Source organism: Lithobates pipiens, unplaced genomic scaffold, assembly GCF_037356315.1.
Source record: "Lithobates pipiens isolate NorthernLeopardFrog02 unplaced genomic scaffold, aLitPip1_a1.2 Scaffold_1, whole genome shotgun sequence".
In the NCBI taxonomy this organism is placed as follows: domain Eukaryota; kingdom Metazoa; phylum Chordata; class Amphibia; order Anura; family Ranidae; genus Lithobates; species Lithobates pipiens.
In genome coordinates, this window is record NW_027507685.1 from 123,947,524 (window position 1) to 123,963,168 (window position 15,645).

At 42.4% G+C, this 15,645-nt stretch overlaps 1 protein-coding gene across 4 annotated transcripts in view; it reads left to right on the plus strand.

Annotated features, from left to right (window-relative positions):
- Positions 1-15,645, plus strand: part of NDOR1 (NADPH dependent diflavin oxidoreductase 1) — a 43,663-nt gene that overhangs the window by 11,999 nt on the left and 16,019 nt on the right. For 3 of the 4 annotated variants that reach the window (XM_077475871.1, XM_077475880.1, XM_077475890.1), the window contains 7 exons: positions 5,182-5,280; positions 5,813-5,914; positions 6,807-7,010; positions 8,254-8,375; positions 10,115-10,335; positions 11,793-11,900; positions 13,690-13,804. In XM_077475871.1, the coding sequence (XP_077331997.1) occupies positions 5,182-5,280; positions 5,813-5,914; positions 6,807-7,010; positions 8,254-8,375; positions 10,115-10,335; positions 11,793-11,900; positions 13,690-13,804 (971 nt within the window). Of the gene's footprint in view, positions 1-4,834; positions 4,924-5,181; positions 5,281-5,812; positions 5,915-6,806; positions 7,011-8,253; positions 8,376-10,114; positions 10,336-11,792; positions 11,901-13,689; positions 13,805-15,645 lie in introns of all 4 variants that reach the window. The other variant, XM_077475899.1, reaches the window with a different exon arrangement.

Consider the following 15,645-nt stretch of genomic DNA (forward strand, 5'->3'; position numbering starts at 1 on the left):
TCGAGTAGCATCCGCCTATACGGTTGGGGAACCAGCAACTGCTCTATAGTTTCCCCACGGCTTTCAGCCACTCGATAAAGCAAGTCCCCCTTTAAGGCAAAATGAGGAAACCTCTGGTCTGCTCCTGGCATTTGTGAGACCCCATCCACAACAGAAACCTGCTCTCGGGCATTGACCAGGGTAGGATCCCGCAGCTGGGCGGTGCCAAACGCACCCCTGGGTACATCTAGATCTGGGTGTACTGGCCTTGAGGATGTTTCCCCTTCACTTTCCTCCACCGGGGACTGCAATGGGGAGAGGTCATCCTCCCCCAGCATAACCTGTAACGGGAAGACTTCCCCCCCCCCCTCCCTCAGAGTTTAACTCGGTTTTGCAACCTGAAACAGACACATCCTTCAACTTAATATTCTCTACAGTATCTTTATCAACAATGGGTATCTCTGTATCAGTGGGGGTTTCAGGCCCATGTTCCTCAGACTCTCCTGGCTGTCCTGGCAGGCCCATCTGTACCTGGCTCCACAGTTCGAAAAATAGTGGACAGTCCCGCCCCACTATAATGTCATGTATTAGACTTCTCACTACCCTGACCTCTTGGGTCACTGAGATATGGCCATAGGACACAGTCACTAAAACCATGGGGTATTCTTTGGTGTCCCCATGGATGCACACTACCCGTAGGGTTTTCCTTACAGGGCCAAGTCTCCCAATCACCCTGGCATGTACCAATGTTACCATGCTACCAGAGTCCAGTAGCGCCCTGGCAGGAAGGTGGTTCACCCACATTTCACACTCTAACTGTCCTGCGATTGGATCCAGGTGAGTGGTGCAGACTCTTTGCACGTAGAAGGAGCTTCTCCGACCAATTCAGCAGTCCATAGGCTCCTCCTGAAGTGGGCATTGCGCCCGGGTATGTCCCCAGGACCGACATCGCCAACACTGTAGGTCTCCTGTTCTTGGGACAGGAACCATCCTTCGAGGTTCTGTAGCAGATGATGCGGTTCTGCGGATCCCAGCATCTGGCAGGGCTTCTCTCCTAGGCGCTATGGCTGGTCTGGTTGCCCTTGGTGTGGGTTCCCTACGCCTGGCAGGCCCAAGCAGGTCCTCCACCACGGTGTACCTTTCCACCAACTCCACCAGCTGGTCAGCGGTTGCGGGGTCTCCATGGCTTACCCAGCGCTGTAGGTCATCTGGCAGGGACCGCAGGTACCAGTCCATTACTATTCGTTCCACCATCTGTGGGCCTGACAGTTTTTCTGGCTGCAGCCATTTTTTAACCAGTTGAACCAGTTCATGCATTTGCGACCTGGGTGGTCGGTCAGGCTTGTACCACCAGCGATGCACCCTCTGAGCCCGGACAGCTGTGGTCACTCCTAGGCGGGCCAGGATCTCTGCCTTCAGACGTTCAAAGTCGCTGATATGTTCTGCTGGGAGGTCAAAATAGGCCTTTTGCGGGTCACCGGTGAGGAAAGGGGAGATAATACCGGCCCATTGGTCACGGGGCCACCCCTCTCTCTCCGCTATCCTCTCAAAGGTGGTGAGAAAGGCCTCTACATCATCGCTGGGCGTTAATTTTTGTAAAAAATGGCTGGCCCTGACACCTGGTTGCCAGCGGCAACAGCCACTTGTTCACGTCCCTGAGCCAGCTGCTTTACTGCCTCCTGCAAGGCAGCCACCTGTGCTTGAGTGGACTCCTGCTGAGCAGTAAACTGGGCGGCTAGTAGCCGTGTGCATTCCTGCTGCTGAGCCATCGCTTCCTCATGGCGACGGTTTGCGTCTGCTAAAGCTTGCTGCTGTGTCACGGTAGCTTGCTGCTGGGCTACGGTGGCTTGTGCCAAAGCCCTGATGACCTCCTCCATGTCTTTGCCTGCTGCTTGCAGCGTCTGGGTTGGCTTCACCCAAGACATGCAATTTGTACACAGTCTTTTAAATGTCAGTTTTTAAACGGTTTTTGCGGCTGCAAATGCACTTTTGCCAACATCCAAAACACCAGTTGTGAAGTTTGGGGATACTAGCTCCGCGGGATTAAGTGCATAAACCGTAATAATAATACAAAAGAAAAGCACCTACAGTTCTGTAGAAAGGTCTTCACCAAAAAGAGTCCTTGCAGAGATCTTTTTGCAGCCTCCAAAACAGCAAATATAACAACACAGCCAGACAGCTCCTCAGACAGGTGTTCATCTCCTTCTTCTCCTCACCACCACCTCTCTGTCCACTTCCTGTCTTATGGGCTGTCTGTCTTCCTGGAGGCCGTTAACCCCCTGTGGGCCAAATCCCTGTGGTCAGGGAGGGAGGCTCTTTCCCACCCAAATGTCACTTTAGAGCCTCCCAAATTCCGGGTCCCAACTATCTCTCTTAGAAATATAGAGAGGACCGCGAATCAGTCTTCTCCCGAAAACTATACCCGGAATCCATCACCCATTTTTGGGTGACCCCCTGAGGCCTACCATGATACCCTTAAAGGGACCACATCCCGAATATAGGCGCCACATAGTACCCGTCCAGGACCCAACCTTGGCATCCTGTACAATATATATATATATATATATATATATATATATAACGGCACACTTACCTGTACAAAACCATTGCACAGAGTAGCCCCGATGCTCCTCTTCTGGGATCCCCCACAAGTGCTCCCAGCTACTCCCCCTTGCTGAGTGCCCTTATAGCAAGCCACTTGCTATGGGGACACTGGTGTTTGCTTGCTCCTGAGGCCCCACTCTATGTGTTCATAAGACACACAGAGTGGGGCTTGGCCCCACCTCCTGCTCCCTCTTCACTGGCTGTGATTGATATTTGAGTCAATGAGGAGGTAGAGAGCTGAGGGAGCCTCTTGCTCTCCTGCACATCGCTGGATCGAGATCAGGCTCAGGTATGTATTTAACCCTTAAGCACCGAGCGCACAAAAATATGTGGTCTCTCAGCTGCCGGGCCTTAGCGCCGGATAATTGCATGCATTAGAGCTGATAGAGCTGTGGCAGATAGCTCACGAAAAATTCCTGATTACGTCTTACAATCAGGAGTTTTCCGATCATGTGACAGCCAATGACGGCTGTCACATGGTCACAAGCCCTGCCCCACCTCCCAGGATGCCAGACCCCTTAAAGCTCTGGCAGGAGCCAGCGCAAATTGGTTTAAGGGGGAGTGCGGGGGATCTGCATGCCAAAGGTTTTTTACCTTACTGCAGTAAAATAACAAACAAAAATCTTCTGCCTTTACAATCAGTTTAAAGCTGAACTCCTGGTACAAAAAGACAGCTTGGCTGTGAAGGCCATCATAGCCGAAACATATTGTGACCACCCATCAGCAATCAAAAGCATTAACAGCAACATTTTCTACTGTCCCATCAACTTCCTCTCATCACTCACATCTCTTCCCCTAGAATGGCATGGATCTAACAGATATCAGGGTGTTGTAGTCTTAGACCCCTTTCACACCACACTGCCCTTTGCGTCGGCGGTAAAACGGCGCTATTTTTTTATTTTATTTTTTTACCGCCGGATTTGCGGCGCATTTCGGCCGCTAGTGGGGCGCTTTTACCCCCCCCCGCTAGCTACCGCGAAAGGTTTAAAACCACCGGCAATACGCCGCAATAGCGGCATTTTGCCTGTGGCATTACAAACACACTGCTCCTTCACTGCTCCAAAGAAGCTGCTGGCAGGACTTTTTTCTGATGTCCTGCCAGCGCACCGCTCTAGTGTGAAAGCCCTCGGGGCTTTCACACTACAGATAATGGTGCAGCTTCTTTAGGGCGGATTGCAGGCGCTATTTCTAACGCTATAGCCCCTGCAAAACGCCCTGGTGTGAAAGGGGTGTTATAGCTGGAGGCTGCATTACTGGACAGTCACATAGCTTTGTCATCATTGCACCCCCCTCCCCCCATACAGTGATGCCGTTTGAACGGAAAAAGTAGAGAAGTGCTGTGTCACAGATACATTTTGTGAAAGTGTCTTATATACATTCTAAAATTGGCACAGTGTGCGCCAAATTGATGTACCTGTCTACAACTTGTTTTTTGATTGGGTGCATGCTGCGCCACTTTTAGAACGCATGTAAGACACTTTTTCAAAATCTGTCTCTGTACCCCAAATTGGCACAGTGTGCGCCAAATTGATGTACCTGTCTACAGCTTGTTTTTTGATTGGGTGCATGCTACGCCACTTTTAGAACGCATGTAAGACACTTTTTCAAAATCTGTCTCTGTACCCCAAAAGAAAGTTGGCTTTAAAGGGATTCTAAAGACAAAAGGTTTTTTAACCTAATGCATTATATGCATTAAGATAAAAAAAACATTCTGTGTGCAGCAACCCAGTCAGACCCCCCTAATATTTGCCTGGGCCCCATTTTGATCCAGCGATATTGCATAAGAGCCATGAAGCCGGAGGACCCTCCCTCTTCATTGGCTGAGACGGGAACGGGCGCCATTGATTTCTGCTGCTGTCAATCAATGTCAGTGAGCCAATGAGGAGAGAGAGGGGGTGGGGCAGAGCTGCGGCTTTGTGTCTGAATGGACACACAGAGCAGCATCTCAGGTGCCCCCATAGCAAGCTGGAGGGAGGGGCCAGGAGCGCCGGCAAAGGGGCCCGAGAAGAGGAGCCTCTGGACTGCTCTGTGCAAAACCACTGAACTGAAAAGGTAAGTATAACATGTTACACAAAAAAAAAAAAAAACATTTAATTAGCTCCACTTTTGTAAAATACAAACTGTGAGTGTTTTATTTTGGATTTGGAGCAGCTGTTGCAATGTAAAGTGCAGCAAATTAGAACTACCTGAATTTGGCATACTGGTCCCTTTCAGAACCAAAACTGTTGCAGATGTTTTTTTTTTAAATTAGGCATTATACATTAGGAAAAAGTAATTAATGTCAGAAAAGTGGCACAGCAGCTTTATTGAATTCCCCTCAGTGCTTGCAATCCATTGCTGGTATGTATAAAGTGTTTTTTTGTTTTTTTTTGTTAGGATTTAATCTTCAAATGTATTTCCAAGAATGGGTCTGCAACAGTGGCTGGCTACTGGTACACATAGTTTGGGTTTATTTGTTTTTCTTGCTTTGTATTAAAGAGTTAAAAATACAAGTTCCTATTATAATTGAGGTCCTGTAGAAACTAGTAGAAGATCTGATGTTGCCATTGTTTGTCTCTTGTCAAAATTTTATATTTTTACCAATTCATAATACACTAGGTTCAACTTTATCGCCAAGAAACTACACAAGCGCCTTCTCCAGCTGGGTGCTAACCCAATTCTGTCACCTGCTTTAGGAGATGACCAGCACGATCTGGGGTAATTATTAGACACTGGGTTGTATATGCTGTGATCTGTTTTTGGGGAATGAACGATGGCATAATTACTTTGGAGTTCCAGAACAACAACCCTTAAGATGCAAAATACTACTTAAGGTCACTTTAGCATGCCTTAAGGTTTAGAGTTTCCTAAGTACTATTAGTTTGATGACCCAAAGCTAATAATACAGTTGTAGTTGAAGTCTCAAAAAGATGATGTTTGGTGACAGAGATACTTGAAGGGTGACACTGACACTTGAGCATAGCATAATGAAACACTCACCCTTGGGTGTTCCTGAACAATGAATCCCTGGGCCTTGGGTGTCCCAGAAAAATTTCACATGAGGGTTTCGGGACTATGAACACAATTACATTTGAGGGTCGTGACATCCTGACATTTGGGATCCCAGAACAAGGACACATAACATTCACACGCTGACACACGGGGGCCCCTGAACAATGGCACCCTGAAACTTTGTCAAAATCGGTATGATTATTATAACTTGATACTTTGTGACTGCATTCTTCTATAGTCCAGATGCTGCTGTGGATCCATGGCTGAAAAATCTGTGGAATATGGTCCTCTCTCTGTATCCCTTACCTGCTGGCCTCAGCCTAATCAGTGAAGATATCAGGTCAGTTTTACCAGGCAGGGGAATTTCTGTTGTTGTGAGATATGAATCAGATATGCTGGGTATTCTTCATAGGACTGGGTTGAATTCATTGGCAGATTTTTTCGTTGTTTTGCCTTGATGATGACTTTTTGCCTCTTTCTGCACAAATACGTTCCTAAATGAACTACAGTAAATACTGAAGATAGTGTTATAACTCTGTTGGGATTATTAATATTGTGTTAACCCTTTAAAATCCTGCTCCACCGTTTGGTAGAGCACATTTTGAGTCACGCTAACTCATTCAAAAATGTGGACTTTAAAGGGTTACCCTAAAAGTGTCCTGTGCAGATATCTACTGTCAGCCATTGCATTAGTATCAAAAACAGTACTTAAATGCATTATAAAACACAAATAGTATGTCTAAGCTGAATAAATCTGCTTTGAGCCAAGACCAGAAGATACCTGTCCATTTTTCCCCTCGGAAATCCTTATGCAGATAACAAACATTCTGAAGGGGCGATAGTAACGCATCATTGTTAGCAAGACCAACAGTATATGTATCTAAGGGCAAGCATAGCGAATATTTTATTTTTCAAACATCTTTTTATTTAATTTAGATAAATAAACAAAACGAAGAATAAAAACAAATGATGCCATTTCTCTAGAAATAATCAAGGTGGGCTATAGATAAGGCTGCTGTCAGTTGAGTTGTAACTGAACTGTAAATTAGAAATAGGTGTTATAATTTTGTTGGCTATTGGAGCCAAATTCCAGAATAATGTTGTATTTTGTATGCTGTCCCCCTTTTTTCTAGTCAGGGAAAAAAACACTTGTAAGGAAAACGAGCACTATATGAAGCATTTAGACTCCTGGAATTTTAAGCCAAGAGTATAAAGTATTCTTGCTTTTGCAGGTTACCGCCAAAGTTTGTTCTCCGTTTCTTGGACAAAGAAGTGGCAATGGAGGATGGTATTTTAAAGAAAGTTGATGCTCATGAGATTCCAACAGAATTACACCCTTTCCAAGCTCCATTGGTGTCCAACCAGAAAGTAACTGCAGCTGACCACTTCCAGGATGTGAGGCTAATTGAGTTTGACATCAGCAGGTCTGGCATCCAGTAAGTTACGCTAAACTGACCAATCATGACTAATTAGCGTGCAACTGTTATTTGATGTCTGTAAGTAGTACCTTGAGCAGTTAAATATAAGGAGCTGCTAATATAAACTAACTACTGCAAAATAGTTCTTACCGCCTGTGGTAAAGATGCTAATAGCAAACCTGATTTAACCACTTCCCATCTGCTGTACGTTTATAAACATCTTCGGATGGGAAGTGTGATATCTCGTTATCTGGGTCACAGCTGCAGCAATGATGGGGACCCTAGTGCTCATGTGCAAATGCACATGAGCACACGCAGATAGGTCCCGCACGCATATGTAAACAATGATTGCTTTTCTTTTGTTTATCTCTTATTTTTAGTTTTGGTTCTTACTACTACTCTCTCTATAATTAGAGTGAGCACTTGGATGCGACATTATCCTATCTATAAAGGAGTATGATCACAGTATTGACTGTACAATTATAATAGAGTGACAAATTAAGACTTTAGATACATGTATTCAAAGTAGCATATATTTGTCGTGTATAAGTTGTAATGCCTTGTGCTCTCGTCAATAAACACTTTTTTGTTGATAAAAAAACAAAAAAAAACAATGATCACACCACACATGTGGGGTAATGCGCAAGCGTCAGGACGAGAGCAAAAGTTTTAGCAGTCGGACCTCCTGTGTAACTCTAAACTGGTAAGGCTGTGAAAGCGTTTCCTTTGGAGATTTTTAGGTACTGTAATTTGGCTCTGTTCCACAGGCAGAAGCAATTTTTAAGCATGACATGTTCTCTACACGTCGTAAAATCATCTAATATATTTTACCAAAACATTGGGTAATATATAGTGTTTTTTGTGCATTAAAATTCATTAAAGTGTATTTTTTTCCAAAAAGTTAAAAAAAACTGCTGTGCAAATATTGTGTCACCTAAAAATATGCAACACCTACCATTTTATTCTCTAAGGCCTCTGCTGGAAAAAAAAATAACAATGTTTGGCAGTTTTAAGTTGTTTTCTAGCAATAAAAATTATGTTTTTTTTACATGTCTGAGAGGAATATCAGAATTGGCCTGGACTGGATGTGGTTAACACCCCCATCTCTGCTGCATTGTGCTAGTTGACAGCATGGGTTTAGTATCGTGGGAGACGTTTAATTCCTTGTTTGATCTTGACATGCTGAAGAAGAGCACTTGACACACATTCAGCTACAAATAAAATGTCTCTAGTTGGTAATTAATGATCTCGCTCTCTGCAGATATTCTCCTGGGGATGTGGTGATGATCCAGCCGCAGAATTCTCCGCAGGATGTGGAGACATTTTGTACACTTCTTCAGCTTGATCCAAAAAGAGTGTTTTTTCTGGAGCCCCAAGATTTAGGTGAGCATTGACTCTGGGATTCCAAAATTAAAATAAAGTATTTTTTGTTTTAATAAAAAGATAGTGTGTCATTTATGGCACCTTATTCATGGTTTTCCTTTTGGTATTTACTTAAAATTTTTGGATGTAGTGCCATTTATATCATGCTGCATCTCTTGCTTGTATTTCAGTTTGTGATTGAAGCAGGGTAGCCTGGGAGAAAATAAACAATTTTACAGTCAGTGGATAATTATCTGCCAGTGCATTTCAGGTATCTTCTAGATGGATGTGCCTACAGTGGCTGCTTGGGGAGCCTATGGGGGCAGCGGCACATGTATAAGCTTTGCTCTCTAGAGTCTAGACACATCACTTAATCCAGCCAAATACGTGTGTGTGTGTGTGTGTGTGTGTGTGTGTGTGTGTGTGTGCCTGCACCTGCACCTGCACAGATTAAAGGCAGGCAGGCAATACAATAATCATTTTTTTTCATTCAACCAGTGGGATGAATGAAAATACATGACCTGAATTCCCCATCCACACACTCAATGTGGATGGAGGAATCCTTCCAACTGAGCTATTGTATTTTTACGGTGGTGAAACTTCCCGGCCGTCGGAGTACATTGGTCAGCGCTGCCGGCCATAACCAGTGGTACTGATTAATCAGGAAAAACCCAACAGACTGGTTGTACAGTCGTCAATCGGTAGATCAACTTCTGTATAACCAGTCTGCCTATAAATTCTAGTGGGCTGAATTTCAATTCCATGTATGGCTGGCTTAATGATTTGAAGGAATGCCAGCTCTCTTCTAAGATGTTAGTTGTTGGACCACAACTATCATGAAGCCAAAAGCCCAGCAATTCTATGGAGAAACCTCCTTCATGTAGCTGGCACCTGCCTTGCTTGTATAGAGAAAAAACAAGGACAGCTCCTAATCAACCTGTAACTGGTCAAAGTGTACACAGTTGGGTAACTGGTTGTAAATAATCCAAAAAATTCCCCAGCAACTTTTTCCCTCCTAGCTAGCAAAGAGATACCGTAAAAATAAGGGTTTCACTTGCATACATTCCATAAAAAAAGTGAAATTCTTATTATTTTTAAGTAAGTTGACCTTGCTCTGCTCCCTTGTGGTCCTGAGCAATGTTTTTGTAATTAAAGTAGAGGAAAAAAGGGTTGCAAGTATATGGCTTTCTGGTATTGGATTTTAAAGGAATGACATGAGACACGGACTATTTAAATAAAAAATATATAATATTTTATTAGTAATCGTTAACATCCAAAACAGGGTATAAGGAAACGCAAAAATATAAAAACCTCAGAGAATGAAACTATGATGTGATACAATAAACCTTCTAACACCTTCTATAGTACTTATAGCATATAAGCTTGAGGTGTAGAGGTAGGATTGACCCTTGGAGGATTGAGCTACTGCTACACATCAAGCTTATATGCTATAAGTCCTATAGAAGGTTTATTGTATCGCATCATAGTTTTATTCTCTGATGTTTTTATATTTTTGTGTTTCCTTAGATTCCATTTTAGATTTTGACTAGTACTAATGAAATATTATAGATTTTTTATTTAAATAGTCTGTGTCTCATGTCATGCCATTAAAGTCCAATACTAGCAAGCTATATACTTGCAACCCTTTTTTCCTCTTCGCTAATGTTTGGATGTGGCATGGGTAGAGGTCTTCTGTTTTATAATTAAAGTAAGAATTGGGTAGTGTATTTATTGCAGTCTGTTCTTCCGATGTCTTGCAGACACCCCACTTCCCTCACAGTTGCCTCAGCCATGTACAGTGCACCATCTGGTGGAACGGTATCTGGATATCCACTGTGTACCTCGCCGCTCTTTCTTTCAGCTGCTTTCCTACTTCTCACTCGATGAACAAGAGCGAGAAAAGCTGCAGGAATTTAGCTCTGCTGCTGGGCAAGATGAATTGTATGCCTATTGCAACCGGCCCCGGCGCACCACCCTGGAAGTACGCTTATCATGGGAACAGCAACATTGTTTTTTTTTTTTGTTTTTTTTTGCTGAGCTCCTCAAATTTTATCCCACTGGAATATGTGCTGTAGTGGGGATCAGTTAGCTGGCCTATTTGAGAAGTTCAAATTATGCAGATATCGTAGTTGGGGGTGTTGTTTTTGGTAGATTGGTCATTAATATCTCTAAACTGGCATGTCTCAGACAGCTGTGAAGTAATCCTTTGGGCTAGATTCACATGTGCACCCACAGTATCCAGCAATGGGGTCCAGGACGTTTCTGTTCAATGGTTCAGGTGCTGCTATTCAGGTCTGAATTTTTGCCAGAATTCACACCTGAACCGGACCTAAAAACCCATAGGATCAGTTTGGAATTTGCACCATGGCCGCCTGGGACATGTGTACAAATTAATTAGGAAGGTCTGCGCTTAGGACGTGTGTGAAGGTTGCAGCCTCCCCCCAAAAAAAAACCCCTAGGAGGGCTCTAGGATATAGAAAGAAAGATGTGAAGGGGCGAGTGGTGCTACCTATATATCAAAAAGTGCTCTACCAAATCACTCTATAGTGACTAGTATTAAAAGACACAGTGTTATTGTGGAATAAATTAGTAGGTGAGTATTAAAACCCTCTAGGTGTGGACATCAATCCAACACAGGAGAGGTTATCACCAAAAATATAATGGCTTACAAATTAGTGTATAAAACATCCAGACATGAATATCATGATAGCATAGTGGTCCTCTGCTTGTAACAGTGCGTATAGTGTCCAAACCCAAAATACAGGATGTAAGTGAACCCAAAAACCAAATCCGAAAAATGCAAAGAATCGCACCAAAAAAGTTATAAAAAAATCGCACCAAAGTTCCACCAGAATGTAATTATCGCACCATATACAAAGACATAGAAGTATATACATATAGTGTCCCAATCATAAAATCAAGGTGTATATAAACACAAAATGCAAAAAAATAAAATAAAAAAATGTATAAAAGCAAACGGACAAAAATTGCAGGGCTGCACTTGCCGGTATGAAGCATAGGCAACCGAGCTATAGGTGGGCAGCATGCACTCTGGCTTCGTGCCCGGGACATGTGTGAACTGCCTCCATTGAGAGCCGGTCACACTCGCATGTCATGCTAATTGGATGCAGTGAAAACTGCATCCAATTTGCACACATGAACCTGGCCTTAAACTGCAACTCCAGCTCCCTGCCCATCCACAAGGTGACACAGGAAGCTGGATTGCTGAACCAGGAAGATGTATTGCTTATGTATGCTGGCTGTGCAGTGAGGAAAATGTGTGCACATCAATTGCTAGCAGCTGTCAATTTTTTTGTTTGCCCTGATTTTTGAAATATTTGCTGATTTATTCAACCCAATAACATAATAATTGAAATAAATGAGTGTCACTATACTGTATGTAGCAGGTCTGATCTTAATCCTTCTGTGATCTACCAGGTCCTGGTGGATTTCCCACACACCACCTGTAACATCCCAATTGACTACCTCCTGGACCTCATTCCTCGCATCCGTCCCAGAGCTTTCTCCATAGCCTCCTCCTTGCAGGTGAGAGCCCCACGCATCACATGGTGAGCATTAATGTTGGCGGATAAGTTGAGATCTTTTGAGAGGGAGAAAGAGATTGAGGACACAAGCTTTGATATCCTTCTCCTCTGCAACGACGCACTCACTAACACTGACTGAGTGCAGAGCACTTTCCTGTTCATTCAAGAACTGAAGAGATGGTATACATGCCATTCATTGCTATGAATAAACAATGGGGTGCTCAGAACTTTGGTGTCCGGTCAGGAAAGTAAAGGGTCTGAAAATATGACAGACATAGTAACCAATCCCCTGTTTCCATCCTGAGGTGGCCAACGCTCAGATCTTTAGTGGATGGCTGTGATCAGCTGATTTTCAGCCACTGAATACAGCTATTCATTAATTGGCAGTTATGAGTGGACCCGTCTGCTATAAGTTTTTGTTTTCTGCAGTGACCTTGAGCCTATAGCAGAAGGGACTCCAACCAACATGAGCCTTACTCCAATGGCAATAATAGGGTTAATGCTGTTCTCTACAGGCGCATATACTCCCCTTCCTTTAGCTTAAATTTTTATCAAGCTGCCAAGAGAAAAATCAAAGCCCAGCGGTAAACTGTAGTTAATGGAATTGTTGCTCACACATGGCTATGAACTCCCATGTTAAAGTTCTCACTGGCCAAGCATTGTGACATGTTCCTGCATACTCAGAAATGCTGGTTATCTCTTTTGCTCCCAATAGCTGGAGTAGAGCAAAAGGGAAGCAAGAAAGGGTATGTGTATGGTGCTGGGAATGGTTGCTGTTAAAGCAAATCTGTTACATTTTTCTAAAATCGGCAAAGCATAGGTTTGCTGTAAAGACAATTGTGGTGTATTTTTTATTCCAATACACATTGTGAGTTTTAGAATTTGTATAATAATAATTTTATCATATGATTTTACACTTTCTTCTTGTCTTTTGATTCCATAAAATCATCAATGTATTTTATACAAAGATTTCCAGTTCTCCCTCTAGTGGCTATTTGTATATGAAACAATTGTATACTGTACATCGCCACCTTATAAGTAAGAGGAAGTTGAAATTTCATATTGCAGTGGAAAAAAACAGGTTGGCAAAAGAACAGAATAGAAACTGGTGTAATGTATAAAAAATGTTACCACTCTACCTCGGGGGAAAATTCCATGTCCTGCTTCCCTCCCTTGCAAACAGTGTGCTATGGCAGGCTTAGGCAAGGGTCACACTAGTGCAGCTATGACTTCATATGATTTTCAGTGCGATTTTGTAGTGTGCTTTTTTGTGTTTTTGATGCGGATGCATTTTTTTTGTAGGAGGAGGAGACTATACAAAACGTTGCCAAAAAATGCATGTACATGCGCTTTACATTCGTTTTTTGGTGCATTTCCGTTGAAGTCTATGGTGCACAAAATCACTACATTCCACCAAAGTAGCACCCGTACCTTCCCCAAAGTCGCATTGCAGTTGAGTTACATTGATGTGAACAGGCACCATTGAAATCAATGTTTTTGTCATGCAATTCTGTGCACAAGTGAAATTGCACTAGTGTGAACCAGGCAAGTGATGTCAATTATTGGGGTTTTTTTTTTTTGTCAGACTGGTTAGTATTGAGGTAACAAAATAAAAGTGAAAAAATAACTTGGATCTTTATTGGAAACCTCTTCTATTGATCATGATTGCAATGCTGTATGGTATCCAAACATGTGATGGGCCTGTTGTGTATTATGTTCTCCTTGTGTTCTGATGCTTTTCAGCAATTTTACATGCTAGTGATATGTCGTATTGTTCTGCTTTTGTAAAGGCCCATCCAGACAGATTGCAGATCCTGATGGCTGTAGTCCAGTATAAAACTAAATTACATGAACCTCGTCGAGGCCTGTGCTCAACATGGTTGGCTTCTATCAGTCCCAGCGATGGTAAGGTCACTTCCAGAATGGGAAGAATTTACTTTTCTGTAATGTAGAGTTCAAATTTGGGTACTGTTTTTTTACAGAAATGGCATCCCTTATGCAGAAAAGGGGGCACAAGAAGCTTAGCTATATAAAAAGATTATTTACTTTATGTAGTGTATATTCACTCTTCAGAAGACACTATATGATCACTTTTTTTTTTTACAGACACTAAAATGTGCCTGTTTGATGAATTGAATTAAATTTTTGGTGCCAAAAACTTTGCAGTCATCTGTTGGTAAAGTTTTCTTGGTGCGTTTCCATTGAAGTCTATGGGTTGTAAAATGTCCACTGTATAGTTTTGGCACCAAAATATATTAAGTTAATGGTCGACTGATCCAGTGACTTAGTATAAAATATATACAGTGGGTACAATAATTATTTAATCCCTGCAGATTTTGTATGTTTTCTCAATTACAAAGAAATGAAGGGTCTATAATTTTTTTCATAGGTGTATTTTAAATGATAGAGACAGAATATCAACCAAAAATCCAGAAAAAACACAAACAACTGTTATAAATTGATTTGCAGTTCAGTGAGTAAAATAAGTAATTGATCCCCAAGCAAAATATGACTTCTGCGTACACACGAACAGAATGTCCGACAGAAAAAGTCTGGGAGCTTTTCATCGCATATTCCGATCGTGTATATGCCTCATTGGACTTTTTTTTTTCCTAAAATTCTGACGGACCTAGAAATAGAACGTTCTAAATATTTAGTACCAATTTAGAACCAATTCTTATCGGGAAAACCGCTCGTCTGTATGCTGTTCTGACGGACCAAAAACTATGCATGCTCTGAAGCAAGTATGAGATGGAAGCTATTGGCTACTGGCTATTGAACTTCCTTTTTCTAGTCCCGTTGTACGTCACCGCGTTCTTGATGGTCGGACTTTGGTGTGATTGTGTGTACGCAAGTAGAGGTCGACCGATATGGGTTTTTCTCTGGCCGATGCCGATATTTAGAAATCATGGCGGCCGATATATGATGCCGATTTTTTTTTTGGGCCGATATGTTAGGCCGATTTTATTTTATTTATTTATTTTTTTCCTTTTTTATTTATTATTATTTTATTTTTTTTAATCCCCCTTGATCTAACACACCTTTCCCACTGGGGCGTTTTTCAGGCGCTTTTGGGCTAAAAATAGCGCCTGTAAAGTGCCTGCAAAATGGCTCCCCTGAGGCGATGCGCTGGCAAGATCTTTAAAAAAAGTCCTGCAAGCAGCACGTTTGGAGTGGTGTATACCGCTCCTCCACCACTCCTGCCCATTGATATGAATGGGCACCACTGCCGAAGCGCATGCAATGCGATTTGGCAGCAGTGCTTCATGGGCACATTTAACCTCTTCCTTGGTCGCTAGCTGGGTTATATGTGCCCCACTAGCAGCCAAATAGCACCGCTAAAATGATGGTAAAGAGCCGCTAAAACTTGCGTTTTACCATCAACGCCTGCCCGCTCCAGTGTGAAAGCGGCCTTCATAAGTGATACAGAAAATTTCTTACATTTAAACATTTATTAAACAAAACAAACCTCCAATCAGTTTACTTGTATGTATGATTTAGATTAAAAAAAAACCTATATATTAAATAAAAACAGGTAGTCAAAACTTTTGGACGAAAAAAAAAAATGGGCTAACTTTACTGTTTTTATTTTATTTTTATTTTTTTAAATAGTGTATTTTTTTTCCCAAAAAAATGCATTTGAAAGACCTCTGTGCAAATGCCGTGTGACATAAAATATTGCAACAACCGCTATTTTATTCCCTAGGATCTCTGCTAAAAAAATATATATAATTTTTTGGGGGGGT